Source organism: Chionomys nivalis, chromosome 21, assembly GCF_950005125.1.
Source record: "Chionomys nivalis chromosome 21, mChiNiv1.1, whole genome shotgun sequence".
In the NCBI taxonomy this organism is placed as follows: Eukaryota; Metazoa; Chordata; class Mammalia; order Rodentia; family Cricetidae; genus Chionomys; species Chionomys nivalis.
The window spans coordinates 9,619,207-9,633,279 of record NC_080106.1 but is presented as its reverse complement, the minus strand read 5'-3'; the positions used below and the strand labels follow the sequence as shown (position 1 = coordinate 9,633,279).

Genomic DNA, 14,073 nt, shown 5'->3' with positions numbered 1-14,073 from the left:
TAAGACAGAGGGTTGTAAGTCAGAGGTGGTGGCTCATACCCGTCATCCCGGCACTTGGGTAGCTGAGGCAGGAGGATTGCCACAAATTTGAAATCAGCCTAGGTTTCATAGCAAAACTCTGCTTGACCTCTTGGGACCTCCCCAAAACAAAACCTGCACATAAAATCCAGGTGATTTTTTTTTTTTATTATTTTGGATTTTTGAAACAGGGTTTCTCTGTGTAGTCCTGCCTGTCCTGGAACTTGCTTTGTAGACCAGGCTGACCTTGAATTACAGAGATTCTCCTCCCACTGCCTCCCAAGTGCTGGGATTAAAGGCATGCACCACTACTACCTGACAAAATCCAGGCAATTAACATGAAACTCGAAGCAAGTGGCTTGAGTTTCACCCAATCAGCCACAGGTACTGGTGCCCTTGTCCGGAACCCATTCCCTTACCTTCTTGATAGTGACTGCCGTCAAGGCTGCCTGGGGACAATATGCTTTCTGCTCATGACTGCTGACTCCCAAAGGGCTTTAGAAAGCATCCATTTTTCCTCCAGTACAGATTCTCCAGCTTAACATGTCCTTGACGTTCTGGGGTAGTTCTGACTCTCAGAAGGTTGGTTTGGGGGTCCTCCAGGGCAATGTCTGTTCTGTGCGGCTCTAATAGCTGCCCAGGGCTGACTGGGAAGGGAGTGGGCAGACTCTACCGCAGGGGAGGGTGGGCCTGCAGCAGTGACCCTCTGACTTGTTCTGTCCCTGAGATGGATGTGGGGTCAGTCTGTTGAGCTCTAGGATGTGGAATAGCAGAGATCCTAGTTCCCAGAAGGCCAGGCTCTTTGCCACTCCAGCTGACTGATGTGAGGAACACTACCAGAGGACAGGGACAGAAGCAGGGACAATTGAGATCCCTGGGAGCATGGTCCTGCCTGCAGTCTGCCCCAGGAACTGCCTTGTGCCAGGTCCCCATGACAGCTCTTCCTTGGAGACAGATCTGATGCCCCCATCTTCAGGGAGTCTCTGGGTATCAGACAGACATGCACCTGCCACCAAGTTCTCGTGACCCCCACACTCCTCAGGAACTTGGTTGCCCTGTCTTACAGTTGTTGGCACACTCCAGGGCCCTGGGCAGGTGCGTCCCATGTGCTGGTGGATAAACAGACTCTCCCCTCCACAGAGGGCTCTTTCAAGAAGTCAGAGCACACGGAGGCTCCAGACACTCGCTTACCATCTCACGGTGCCCATGTGCTTATTTCTTTATTTGTGGTGGAAAACACCCAACTTTGCTTGGCAGACATGGTCGTTTTCTTAGCTAACCATGCAGAAAACCTCCCCTAACTCGGCTTATCTACATAAGCCACTAAATAAGGGTGTGCCGTGGCACCCTTAAGGCCATGACCTATAATGGGGACACAAGGATTTAAGGATAAGGATAGAAGTTTCCTTTTATCCGGTACCCCGTAGGGGATAGCAGGCCCAGGAGGTACCTGACTTTCTGTTCAGCTACATCCCAGCTCTGAGAGCCCAGATGGGTCCCTTCTACATCCTCTTGCCTCTCTGAGCCTCAGTTTCTTCATATGTGAAGTGGCTATCATGGCTTTTATGGCAGAAAGATGAGGAGTGGGTCAGGGCCTGGAAGCTCAGATGTTGCCAGTCACAAAGCCAGGAGAACCGGTGGGATGGCAATACCCTGGGTCCTGAGACCCTTGTCTTGGAGCAGACTGTGTGTTGAATATCCTGGGCATGAAGAGACTATGATCTATGCAGTTATGGTTACCAGGAAGTACCCAAGTCCCTTTGGGTCACACATCTCTATGATATAGAACTGCCTGCTTTTGTTATGAAAGAGTGAGCTACCTCAGACCCTCCCAAGCTAGATTCTCTCAGTAAAGCTGGCCTTTTGAGTTGTCAGATCCTAAAGCCAATGGAAGAAACCCAGCTCACTCCCAGACAGCCTGGCTGTCAGCAAGGGGCCCGTGAATGGCTGCATTGATGGAACAGGCCTTGAGGCTCCCTGTGCAGCCCAGGGGCTCCATGGAGGTTCAGGCCAGGGTTGTGCTCCTGGGCTTTGGGAATTCCAACCTTGGGAGCCTCAGGCCTTATTGGTAGACATCCTTTCTCCTTGACTCTCAGGGGCTGGGGGTTGAGTCTCTCGCTCCCTTGGGATTTTGTTGAGCTTCTCCTGTATATGGGGTGTTGTGGGTACAGTGGGTCATGAAGCTGGGGCTCCAGGAGCAAAGATGAAATTACAGCCAGCCATGTGCGTGTCTTTCCACCTCTGCCTTTCCTATCCCTTCTCCTCTCAGGCCTGGGCTGGCCTGGGAAAAATCAGTCTCCACACACTGCCCAGCGTGCCACCTGTAAAGACAGGGTGCCTCACTCGCTGTCCCTTCGTTTGGATACCTGTCATGGTGGCAAGAGAACATCAAGACCCAGGATGTCCCTCTGTGAAGACAGTCCCTTGCTCCAGGAGAGGCAGTAGCCCTTGGTGATGATGGGCCTCTGTGGAATCAGAGAGGCCTGTGGGTGCTCCTTGAAATAGTCTTGGCCCAAGCGTATCCACGGATAGTCCAACTCTGTACCAGAGAAAATATTTCCTTATGAAGGAGATTGCCAGCCTGGAGGGTGGGGGACTCGCCCCCCTCATTGGCCCATGGGAGTGTTAATCAGCAAGGTTGAGGTGGGTGGGCTGAGCTGTGAGGTGTGTTCAGTGGGTTTACTGGCCATCACAGAGCTTCCATGCCTTCTCCTCCGAGGTATGTGGAAGGTGCTTCCCGGCTCTGCCACACAGACACTTGTGGAGAGCTGTGGTCCTTGGTGGGGCCATCTGGGGGCTCATCATGTATCAGGTGGCACAGGAGGGCCAACCCACCCTCAGGCTCTGCTTTGGCTGGAGGTCAAAGTTTGGTGTCCTGGTGGTCCCGCTTCTATTGCCCATCCAAATGAGAACAGAGGTTAGCGAGCTGACGCTCGGAGGCACGGTCAGCCCATAAGGTTAAGCTCTCTGGAAGGGGCTGGGGTTGGAGCATGATCATGGGGATGGAGAGGCGTGTGATGCCCTGGGAGGAAAAAGATCGAGACTGAGTAAGCTGTACTCTTTTAAACCAGGAGCTGGGAGCTTTAGATAGCTCTATGTACCAGGCCTTTTGAGATGGGATCTTGTTATGTAGTCCAGGCTGCCTTGAACTCACAATCCTCCTCCCTCAGCCTCTGTAATGTGAAGATTGCAGGTCTGTGCCACACATCCTGCCCTTTAAGTTGTTTGAGACAGAGTATACTGGTTAGGTGTTGTTTTTGTTTTTGGATCAACTTGATACAAGCTAGTGTGGTCTGGGAAGAGGGAACCTCTACTGAGAAAATGCCCCTGTCAACTTGGACAGTAGGCATGCCTGTGGGGGCATTTTCTTGGTTAATGACTAATGTGGGAGGGCTCAGCCTACTATGAGTGGTACCACCCCTGGACAGGTGGTCTTGAGTTGTATGAGAAGGCAGACTGAGCAAGCCACAGACAGCAAGCCAGAAAGCAGCACTCCTCCATGGCCCCTGTATCAGCTCCTGCCTCTGGGTACTTGCTTTGGCTTCCCTCACTGAACTGTCATCTCTAAGCCATATAAACCCTCTCCTCCCCAAGTTACCATGGTGTTTATTACATCCATAGAAAGCCAACTAAGGCATAGGGTCTCATCATGTAGGCTAGATTATCATGTTACTCACTTTATAGCCAGGCTGGCCTTGAACTTGAAGCAGTCCCCCTGCTTCAGCTTCCTGCATGCTGAGCTTATAGGCATGAGCCACTATGTCTAGCTAGGTCTAACACTAAGACTATAAATCTCCATTGCTGAGCCATGGCTTGAGCCAGGCGAGTGGTCCCTGTCACTAGGGGTAGAAGTGTGGCACGAGCCTCTGTGACTGTCCCCCAACCAAACCAGAAATCAGAGGGACCTCGGAGAGAGCCACAGCTTTGAGGCTATGGTTAGGGCCAGGGACAGATGATTGTGTAGAAGAGGAGGTGGGACAAGTGACCATTCTGACCTCCAAGTGTGGGTGCTGCACCCCACCCGCACCTAGGGCTACTTCTCCGAAGTCCAAGGTAAACATAGAAGCAAGCTGACCATCCATCCTCCCAGAGCTGGTAGAATTCCACCTGGGCAGGCCTGTCCCCAGAGTAACCTCCTCTCTCTAGCTGAAACGAGTCTTTGTGAATCCAAATCTCAGGGCTTAGTCTGTAGGCTGCTTTTTCCAAAGAGCCTTTTAGAGATGACTTCGGTGGCACCAACCTTTAATCCTAGCATGGGGGAGGCAGAGGCAAGTGGATTTCTGAGTTTGAGGCTGGCCTTGTCTACACGGTAAAATCCAGTCTTAACAACAAAGTCCAAGAGTATTGTGGTTGAATGCAGCATGTTCTCTTTCTTCTTCCTTACCACCATTAGAAGAGCCTAACAGTCAGAAACCGGAGGTGGATGAGATGAACGAGGTGGAATCGCCCCCTGCTCCCGAGGAAAAACATGTCTGGGTTCAGCCCAGGGTGGTCAGACCCTCGAAGCCCAAGAAGACCCCAGCCGTCAGCTTCATGAGTGAGTGGTGTTCCTAGCCTTTGGGGTGCTTGCCCCCAGCTCCCTTTGCTAGGGGCTGGTAGAGAAAGGGAGCTTGGAACCGGGCAACAGGAGAGGGTAAGGCAGACCTGGCTAGGGCACAGCCCCATATTCTTATTTGAAAACGCTGTTTTTAAAATATGTATTTATTATGTATATAATATATGTACATAATATATTATATACATAAAAAAAGAAATAGAAATGAAGTCTATTTATTTCTGCTGTTCAAGCCTCCTATAGAAGCCCAGAGCCAGGAGTCATTGCTCTTTCTCTAGTGATGGTGTGGATTCCAGAGCATTCCAAAAAGTCCCTTGGGACGGGGGAGGAGTCTTCTAACCCAGATTCACCCTCCTGGCCTCATAGTCCCATTCCCATGTCTCTCCTAGCCCAAGTGGTTCGCTGTGACACCAAGATGAAGGACACGTGCAAGGGATCCACGTGTAACAGGTGAGGGCCCGGCTGGGCTGGGCTGAGCTGGGCTGTGCTGGGCTGGGCTGAGCTAGCTGCCTTTGGGACACTCCGGAGACACAGTCAGTCACATGATCTGCTAAAGCCTTGCAGCCTAATCTGAGCCTCCTGGGGAGGCTATGGTACTCACACTGTTAGCACAACGTACACCAGACTCAGCTAGAAGCTACCACACATGCCATATGCTAATTAGACTGACCATGACACTCCTCAGTCCTCCTGACTGTGACATCCTGCTGTCCCCCAACCATGACACCCACTGTTACTCCTGACCACCACCTCAGATTGACTGACGAATGGTCTGTCTCTGTTACATGTCACCAGAGTTTCTCACCTGTTGCTTCTAGGGTACATGAGACATTAAAACATTATTAAGGTGGGATACCCTGTATATTAGAGAATTTTTTTTTGTTGTTGTTTTTTTTGTTTTTGTTTTTTGTTTTTTGTTTTTGGTTTTTCGAGACAGGGTTTCTCTGTGGCTTTGGAGACTGTCCTGGAACTAGCTCTGTAGACCAGGCTGGTCTCGAACTCACAGAGATCCGCCTGCCTCTGCCTCCCGAGTGCTGGGATTAAAGGTGTGAGCCACCATCGCCCGGCTTATATTAGAGAATTTTGAGCAACCTCCAAGACCTTGATCTCCACCAAATGCCAGTGGGGGACAACCAAAACTGGGGGTGATATCCTAAAATAACCAGTGTATCCTAAAATAACCCTGCTGGGCACACAGTACTGCCAAGTACTTTGTCTCTGATCCAGAGAGGGTACTACACCCTGGGGGGGGGGGCATGGGGAGGACCTCAATGCATTGTGGGAGAAGTTGACAAGAAATCTCTTATTGTAGCCAGTGTATCTCAACCCTGATGGGCACCGGTGTGAATTCTGCCCTTGGGGCTGGTGGCTTCAAACTACCTGAAATTTAGCCAGCAGCTTGCAGTCTCTAAGGATTTAGCAGGATGCCCTCCCTAGGCAGACAGAACATGAGCCCTGCTCCCTGAGGGATGTTAGCCTCGTCTAGGGGAGCGTTCGGAGAGTGTCACTGAAGGCCTCTGCCCAGGGCTGCCGGCACAGTCTGAGTCCACCAAGAGCTGAGCGGAGTTCTTTGGGGCTGGAAGGAGAATATGGCTTTTCCATATCACCCAATGGACCTGGAGTCCATTCTGTGGGAGAGGCCTTCATTCACACAAGGAGTGACATGAAACAGTAGCCAGGATGTGGCTGTCTCACAGGCACACCCATTGGGTGCCCTGCTCAGTTATGGATGTCTGTGCAGTACTGGCCTGTGGGAGGAAACCACAAGTGTTAGTGACACAAGCCAGATGTGGGGGAATGACCACACCCACACCCAAGGCGGCATCCACCGTCTGCACTGGGTGAACTGGGTAGCGAGCAGGTATGTTCAGACCACATTTCATGAGTGCTCTGGAGCCGTCTAAGCTTAGAAGACGGTGAGGTGGCAGTGCCTGGGCAGGATGAAGCTGTGGGTCTCTCTACAGCGGCTCCAGAGGCCTCCAGGCAGCCAGGGTAACTCAACCCAAATCATAAACTATGGCAGCCTAGCCTCACTGTAGAAGTAACATCCGTGAGGCTTCCCCACAACCCCTGGCTTTAAAAGGCATTTTAATTCATTGTGTAATGCAAGAAAGCAGTAATTCATTAAAAATACTAAGCATCCCCAAACCCCCTCGGCTTCACATGCCCTGCTTTTTATCCATGTTGCTGAGGCCAGTCCTGCTCATGTGTTCGCTGATTATTCTCCAGAATCCACCAGCGTTCCTCAGACCTTTCATTTTTGAGTAGCTACATAACAAGCTGACATACGGTGACACAAAGCTATGTTTGACTGTGCCTTTATCACCTGCTGCCATCTGTCTAGTCCTTACAAGTCCCGGTATATTTGATGAACAGTTGGGTAACTTACTGACTTTTTTTTTTTTATTTTGTTTTGGTTGTGATTTGTCAAGACAGGATTTCTTTGTGTAGCCCTGGCTGTCCTGGAACTCACCCCGTAGAGCAGCCTGGTCTCAAACTCAGAGATCTGCCTGCCTCTGCCTCCCGAGTGCTGGGATTAAAGGCGGGCGCCACCACCACTCTGCGAACCTGCTGACTTTGTACCTGGCATGTACAAGGGAAGTTGGAGGGTCTGTGAACATGACCTTGAAGGCTTTCCTATAGCTTAGACTTCAGTCTGTGGTGAACAGGAACCTCACTGTTCTGTTAACTTCATTTAACAACCACAAACCTCGGACTGGGGAGATGACTCCATGCAGGTGAAGGCTTGTTCTGTACCTCTGAGAGCCAGAGTTTTAGCACCCATGCAAAAGCTGGGTGTGAGTCTGTAACCCCAGGGCTGGAGCGGGGAAACACAGACAGGCGGATTGCAAGGATTTCCCGACTAGTCTGCCTACCTAACTGGGGAGCCCCAGGTTCAGAGAGAGACTTATCTAAGGAAGACACCCAACATTGACCTTTGGCTTACCATTCTCACGCACCCCCCCCCCCCACACTGGGTACTGTACACCTGTCATCCTAACACTGAGGAGCAGAGGCAGGAGGATCGTCACGTATTTGAGGCCAGTCTCAGCTACGTAATGAGTTCCAGACCAGTCTGGGCCACAAAGTAAGACTCAGTCTCAAAACAAACAAATGGGCCAGAGAGATGGCTCAGCAGTTAAGAATGACTGCTCTAAATGGAGACCAGTGTTCGAATCCCAGCACTCACCCCGGTGGCTCACAAACACCTGTAACTTCCTCTCCAAGGGATCCCACCAGCTCTCTGGTATCTACTGGCACCCACGCCAACACCCACAACACACACACACACACACACACAGCTCCCTGGCACCTGCCGGCACCCACACCCATAACACATACACACAGAAGCACACATAATTGTTCATAGCAGTGGGACCCATCAGTGACATTTCTGAATTCAGTGAGAAAGCTAGCGAGGAAACACGGCAGCGTCACTGGGCGCTCTCACCAATGAGCTTTTTTCTCACCCATCAGGTACCAGTGCCCTGCAGGCTGTCTGAACAACAAGGCGAAGATTTTTGGATCTCTGTTTTATGAGAGTGTGAGTGTGATCAGAGTTTCTGTACCCAGCACATGGGAAACCCCGCCAGGTAGCTTAAAGCAAATGAGATTCATAGAGACGGGTGTTCGGTTCTTACTCAATCTGGACCATCTGAATGGACCCATCTGCATAGTCTAGTGGCTCAAAAGCTGCTGAAGCCACTTCTGGGAACCAGGACTGGATATCACTGTGGGACTGGAGTCAACACGCTTGGCTAAAAGGGCTTACGCAGCTAGGATGAGCTCTTAAGCCATCCAGGAACAAGAGTGGGGCTAAGGACAGCCATGAATGGGTGGTTGGGCAGGGCGTATTTTGGTCCAAAGTTTTGACTTTCGGTTGGCCGGGGACAAGAGCCTCAGATGGTTCTGGGAGAGGAACTCTGCATCGTGTTCTCTGCTCTGCTCTATAGTCATCCAGTATATGCCGGGCTGCTGTCCATTATGGCGTCATCGATGATCGAGGTGGCCTGGTGGATATCACCAGGAACGGAATGGTCCCCTTCTTTGTCAAATCTCAAAAAAATGGTGTGGAGTCCCTGAGGTACCTGTCCTGTTCTCTGTGTGGAGGGGAGGGGGAATGTGTCCTGACAGTGATCTTTTATTGTAGAAGTGGTTTTGAGGGCCAGGGAGAGGGCTCAGTTGGTAAAGTGCTTGTCCTACAAACACAAGGACCTGTGTAAAAAGCCCTATGTGGTGTGTGTACTTGTAATCCTGGCACTGGGGAGGCAGAGACAGGAGGGTCCATGGAACTTAGTGGCAACCTAGCCTACCTGCTGAGCTCCTGGCAAGTAAGAGCCCCCCACCCCCCAAAACATGAATGGTGCCTGAGGCTGATCTCTGTTCCTCACACATGTGTGCACACACTTGCATGTGCAACCCACAAGCACACACCCCCTCCCACCCCTCACAAGCACACCCTCACCCCCACATGTTATCGAAACTTTGGCAATATTCTAAGAAAACAGAAAAACAAAAGCCAACACATGCAGCACAGTTGACTAACTCCCGGCTACCAGCTGATCCAGTCAGAGGTCTCCGAGGGTCGGGCCACCTGGTGACGTTCTGGATCTTACTTCCTCTAGTCTTCTGACCACTGGCTCTGCTTCATCTTACACATTTAAAACCTTTATTCTGTCTGAAACAGGATTACCATGAGTTTGAGGTTAGCCCACAATACAGTGAGCTCCAACCCTGCTGGAACATATATAAAGAAACCGAAAAAGAAGTATATTATTCTAAGAAGGGTTATGGTCGGGTGGTAGTTGTGCACACTTTTAATTCCAGCTCTTGAGAGGCAGAGGCAGGAGGATCTCTGTGAGTTCAAGGTCAGCCTGGTCTATAGAGCGAGTTTGAGGACAACCAGGATTGTTACACAGAGAAACCTTGTCTTGAAAAAGAAAACAAACAAGCAAACAAAAATGTCATACAGTCCCACTCTGGAATAGTCTAAGCTTCAGGCAGTTTGAGGCATGTGGGCTGTTAGTACTCAGAATGCCCTGACTCATGTTTTCCTTTCCAGCAAATACAAGCCTTCTAGCTCCTTCACAGTGTCCAAAGTAAAAGGTAAGCCAGCCAGGCCCCGAGGGAGAAGGGTGATGCATGGGGAGCTTGGGGTTTCCCAGGAAATCTCCCTTCCTTCATCTTTGCTTTGTAGTTATCATTTCAGCCTGAACCATTGTTCCCAAGAAAGGCTCTGTCAGGAGAGGGCATTTCTCTCACTGGTTTCTTTTCCTTCCTTTCTTCCTTCCTTCCTTCCTTCCTTCCTTCCTTCCTTCCTTCCTTCCTTCCTGCCTGCCTGCCTGCCTGCCTGCCTGCCTGCCTTCCTTCTTTCCCTCCCTCCATCTCTCCCTCCCCTCTCCCTCCCTCCTTTCCTTCCTTCCTTCTTTTTCTTTACTTTTTTTTGGTTTTCCAAGACAGTGTTTCTCTGTTTAGCCCTGGCTGTCCTGACACTAACTCTGTAGACCAGGCTGTCCTGGAACTCAGCAATCTGCCTGTCTCTGCTCCACCACCACCTGCTCTCTCACTGGTTTCTAAGATAGCTTTGAACTTGACTATAAATGGGTGAGCCAGAAACACGGGGGCGTGGCTGCCACCTGAATACCATAGACATGGTCAACTTCAGGTCTGCTGGTCAAAGGCCTTGACGGGTCCTATCACTGTCCTGGCAGAGATAGATGCCAGGGAGATGAGAAACTGAGGCAGGAGCTAGCGATCGGGCCACTGTGGCCACTAGTGCCCCCCAGCTTCTCCGCGGGTAGACATAGAATCACATCCGGGATGGTCAAAGATGGCAGAACAGGGGACAGGTTTTGAAAGCAAGCATCAGTTTTCAGATGGCAGCATGGGACTCTCTCATGGAGAGACCAAGGGAGATGTATGCACGGGCAGACACATTGGGCTGTGCCGCTGTCTCCACTCTGTTGACCCGTGAGCCGTGACCTGACACTTTGTCTCCTGTCCTCAGAGCAGAGTGTGGACTGCCATGCCACAGTCGCGCAGCTCTGTCCCTTTGAGAAGCCGGCCACTCACTGCCCGAGGTAAGAGGAACAGATGCCCCTCGCCTGAGGTGTCTTCCTGCAGGCCTGCCTCCTCTCGGTCAGGCATGTGTAGAAGGCTCTGTGCAGGGCTGGACACAGAAGCCAGCCCTCTATCTAAACTGGAGATATTTAACTCCCACCCTAAGTCCCCCTACTCCTCATGGGTGGCAGGTTAAGATCATCAGATACCCGGGGCCCTCCCCAGACACCAGAGCCTCAGTAGAGAGAACTTTGGGCTTGGGAACTTCTCTACCCAGCTTTGGTGAACATAACAAAGCCACTGTGTCTGACTGAGCCTTGACTTGCCAGAGAGGGCTCATCTTGTCCTGGGGACCCATGTCTCTAAAGCTCCCCCAGAGCCCCTAGGAAGGGGACACAGAAATGCTCCCCCTCCTGGATGCAGCAGAGCCTGGATGTACCTGCTGGCTACTAGTTGCGCCCCTGTCAGAAAAGACAGCAAAGAGAAGATCTCTGGCCAGAGCAGAGCTCAGCCCCACGGTAGCTGTAGTGCGGTGCAGTGTGTATCCAGCACCCTGAACTGGACAGCCACCTCAAGTGCGGGTGATATGCTGTCCTGGGAGCCCTGGGGCCTGGAGACTGGATTCTGGAAGGGACAGGGATAGAACCCCCGGGTCTACACAGGGGAGAGCCTGCGAGGATGTTGTTATGGAGACCACTCTGGCTCAAGCAGTCAAGGAAACATCACAGCAATTTAATGGATTTCTTGAGTGTTACAGAAACAAGAAGGGAAGGGCAGGAAACACTAATGAAGAAAGCCTTGCCAGGGTCCATGTGTCCAGGCTGCTTTCTGACCCGACACCACCAGGAGCAGGTTTGAGAGTTCTTAGACTCTTAACTGTTTTTTAAACATACACCCCCCCCATACACAACACATACCACACATACCACACCACAAACACACATACATAACACATACCCCCCACACCCCATACCATGCACATACATAGCACATACTATACACATACCATACCACAAACACACATACACACCACACACATACCACACACACATACACACACCACACATACTACACACATACCACATACATGTACACCACACACATACCACAAAAACACACACACCATACACATACCACACACACATACACACAACACACACACTACACACACAACACATACATATACACCACACACACACCACACAAACACACACAACACACACCATGCACACACATCATATACATACACACATATCATATACATACACACACACCACACATACATATTCCCATCACATACACACAGTACACAGCTTGCACACGCACACATATACATCACATATGTACATACAGCACACACTCACCATATATACACATCACATACACATAGCACACATACCACATTCATACAGCATGCACACACACACTCATACACACAGCACACAAACACACAATACACAAACACATACACACAGCACACAAACACACACAGCACATACACACACAACACACAAACACACACACATACACACACTGCTTCCCTGCCTGTTCCTTCCCTTCCTCTCCAGGAACTGCCTCAGTCTGGCTGATTGACTTTCTTCCTGCCAAGCATCCTGCCTGTCTCTGGGCCAGGTGGCTTTCAGCCGCCATCTTGGCTTTGTGGTCCCTGGGCTCAGCCTGTGGTAAACTGTTCCAAACAGACACAAAAGGCCTTTTCTTAGGCAAAGTTCATACTTTTCTTCCTGGCACGGGGCTTGCCAGTCACCTGGGCCCACTCATTTCCATTCTGAGGAGCCCTCTTCATCCCTGGGGCCATCAGTTGGGCTGAGGCCACCATGGTAATCTAACCCTTTCTGCCCCAAGTTATCTGTGTTGTTCTTGAAATATTCTGAGTCACTGAGGTGAGGGCCCTCCACCCTTCCTCCCCACATAGGGAAAACTCATTGATAACGATCTCTGTTCTGCACCCACGGCACACCCCGCCAACACCCAGGAAGGGAAGGTGCAATCCCACAGCCCAACTTGCCTCCCCTGGGGCCTTATTTCTCTGCTTTATTTCTTTGCGACCGTTTCCATGGGATTTTCAAGTTCTACATGCATGATTACACAGAGACAAGGATGTGTTTCCCGCGGCCATGGGGGGGGTGGGCGACGACAATTGTCTCCTTTGCTTCAGTCAGTGCTGGGCTAGATCCTGGGCCCTGTGTGTACAAGGAAATGTTCCACCCCTGAGCCATGATTCCAAGGCCTCTGTGTTGTCTGTAGAGAGCAAGCTGGAGACTAACAAGATGGCTCAGGGGGTGAAGACTCTTGTTGCCAAGCCTGACCACCCGAGCTGGCTCCCCAGGACCCATGGGGTGCCAGAGCAGACTCCTGCAGCCTGAGCTCTGATCTCTACACATGTGCCATGGCATGCCTGAGTTCACATGTGCACACACATACACACGCACACACGCATGCGCACACACACACAGAACAGATAAAAATGTGATGAGAGAAAGCAAGAGAGTACAGTAGCTTTGCTTCCTCATCTAGAGACTGTGAATCTGAAAACTCAGACAAGGGGTGAGGCCAGGATGCATCTTCTGCTGGTCCTCCCTAGAATTCCTTCTCATTTCCAGAGTCCGGTGTCCTGCACGCTGCGGAGAAGAGCCATCCTATTGGGCCCCTGTGTTCGGAACCAACATCTATGCTGACGTGAGTAGGGCCAGCTTGCTCAGCGGCCACCTCAGAAACCCAATCCCGAGGTGTGGAAGCTATGACCCGAGATCCCATGCCGTAGCCTCTGGTTGCACTGAGCCCACCTGTGGCTACAGCCATGGCTCCAGTGTCCCATCCAGAGATGGATCGGACTCCCACTGTCTGTCTTTATGAATGGAAGTCCTAGCCTGTCTCCCCACACTTGGAAGGTCTTTCATGGTTTGAAGGTCTTGGTGTTTCTTTCATAGCTTCGGTCTCTCAGTTATTCAATCACTGACATAGTTAGGGTTTCTTTGACTGCCAAAGCAGCTTAGGGAGAAGAGGGTTTATTTCAGCTTGCAGCTCTCAGGACTCATGGGTCCCTGAGAAAAGCTAGGACAGGTGTCTGGAGGCAAGAGCTGATTGGCCACTGTTTACTGACTGGCTCCTCGTGGTCTGCTCACTCGCATTCTCATGGCTTAGGAGCACCTGCCCAGGAGTGGCACTGACCCTAGTGATCTGGGCCCTCCCCCGTCCATCGTTAATCAAGGAAAAGGCCTACTGACTTGCCCACAGGCCAATCGGATGGAGTTATTTTCTCAGTCGAGAGTCCCTCTGCCCAGATGACGCTAGCTTGTGTCAAGTTGACAGCAAACTAGCCAGTACAGTCACCTTTCCATTCCTCTGGATTCTTTTGACAGGTGCTGGTTAGTCTCTCAGTGTTTCCCTGTGCTGGTTCTTAGCTATTAACACGCGTGCGC

The 14,073-nt window shown here is 51.1% G+C and overlaps 1 protein-coding gene across 1 annotated transcript in view; it reads left to right on the top strand.

The window, feature by feature from the left end:
- The window catches only part of Crispld2 (cysteine rich secretory protein LCCL domain containing 2), a 54,742-nt gene that overhangs the window by 22,310 nt on the left and 18,359 nt on the right, over positions 1 to 14,073 (top strand). Inside the window, exons 7-13 of the mRNA XM_057754350.1 lie at positions 4,412 to 4,555; positions 4,963 to 5,023; positions 8,051 to 8,117; positions 8,527 to 8,657; positions 9,636 to 9,679; positions 10,581 to 10,653; positions 13,255 to 13,330. Coding sequence (XP_057610333.1) covers positions 4,412 to 4,555; positions 4,963 to 5,023; positions 8,051 to 8,117; positions 8,527 to 8,657; positions 9,636 to 9,679; positions 10,581 to 10,653; positions 13,255 to 13,330 — 596 coding nt within the window. The remainder of the gene's footprint in view (positions 1 to 4,411; positions 4,556 to 4,962; positions 5,024 to 8,050; positions 8,118 to 8,526; positions 8,658 to 9,635; positions 9,680 to 10,580; positions 10,654 to 13,254; positions 13,331 to 14,073) is intronic.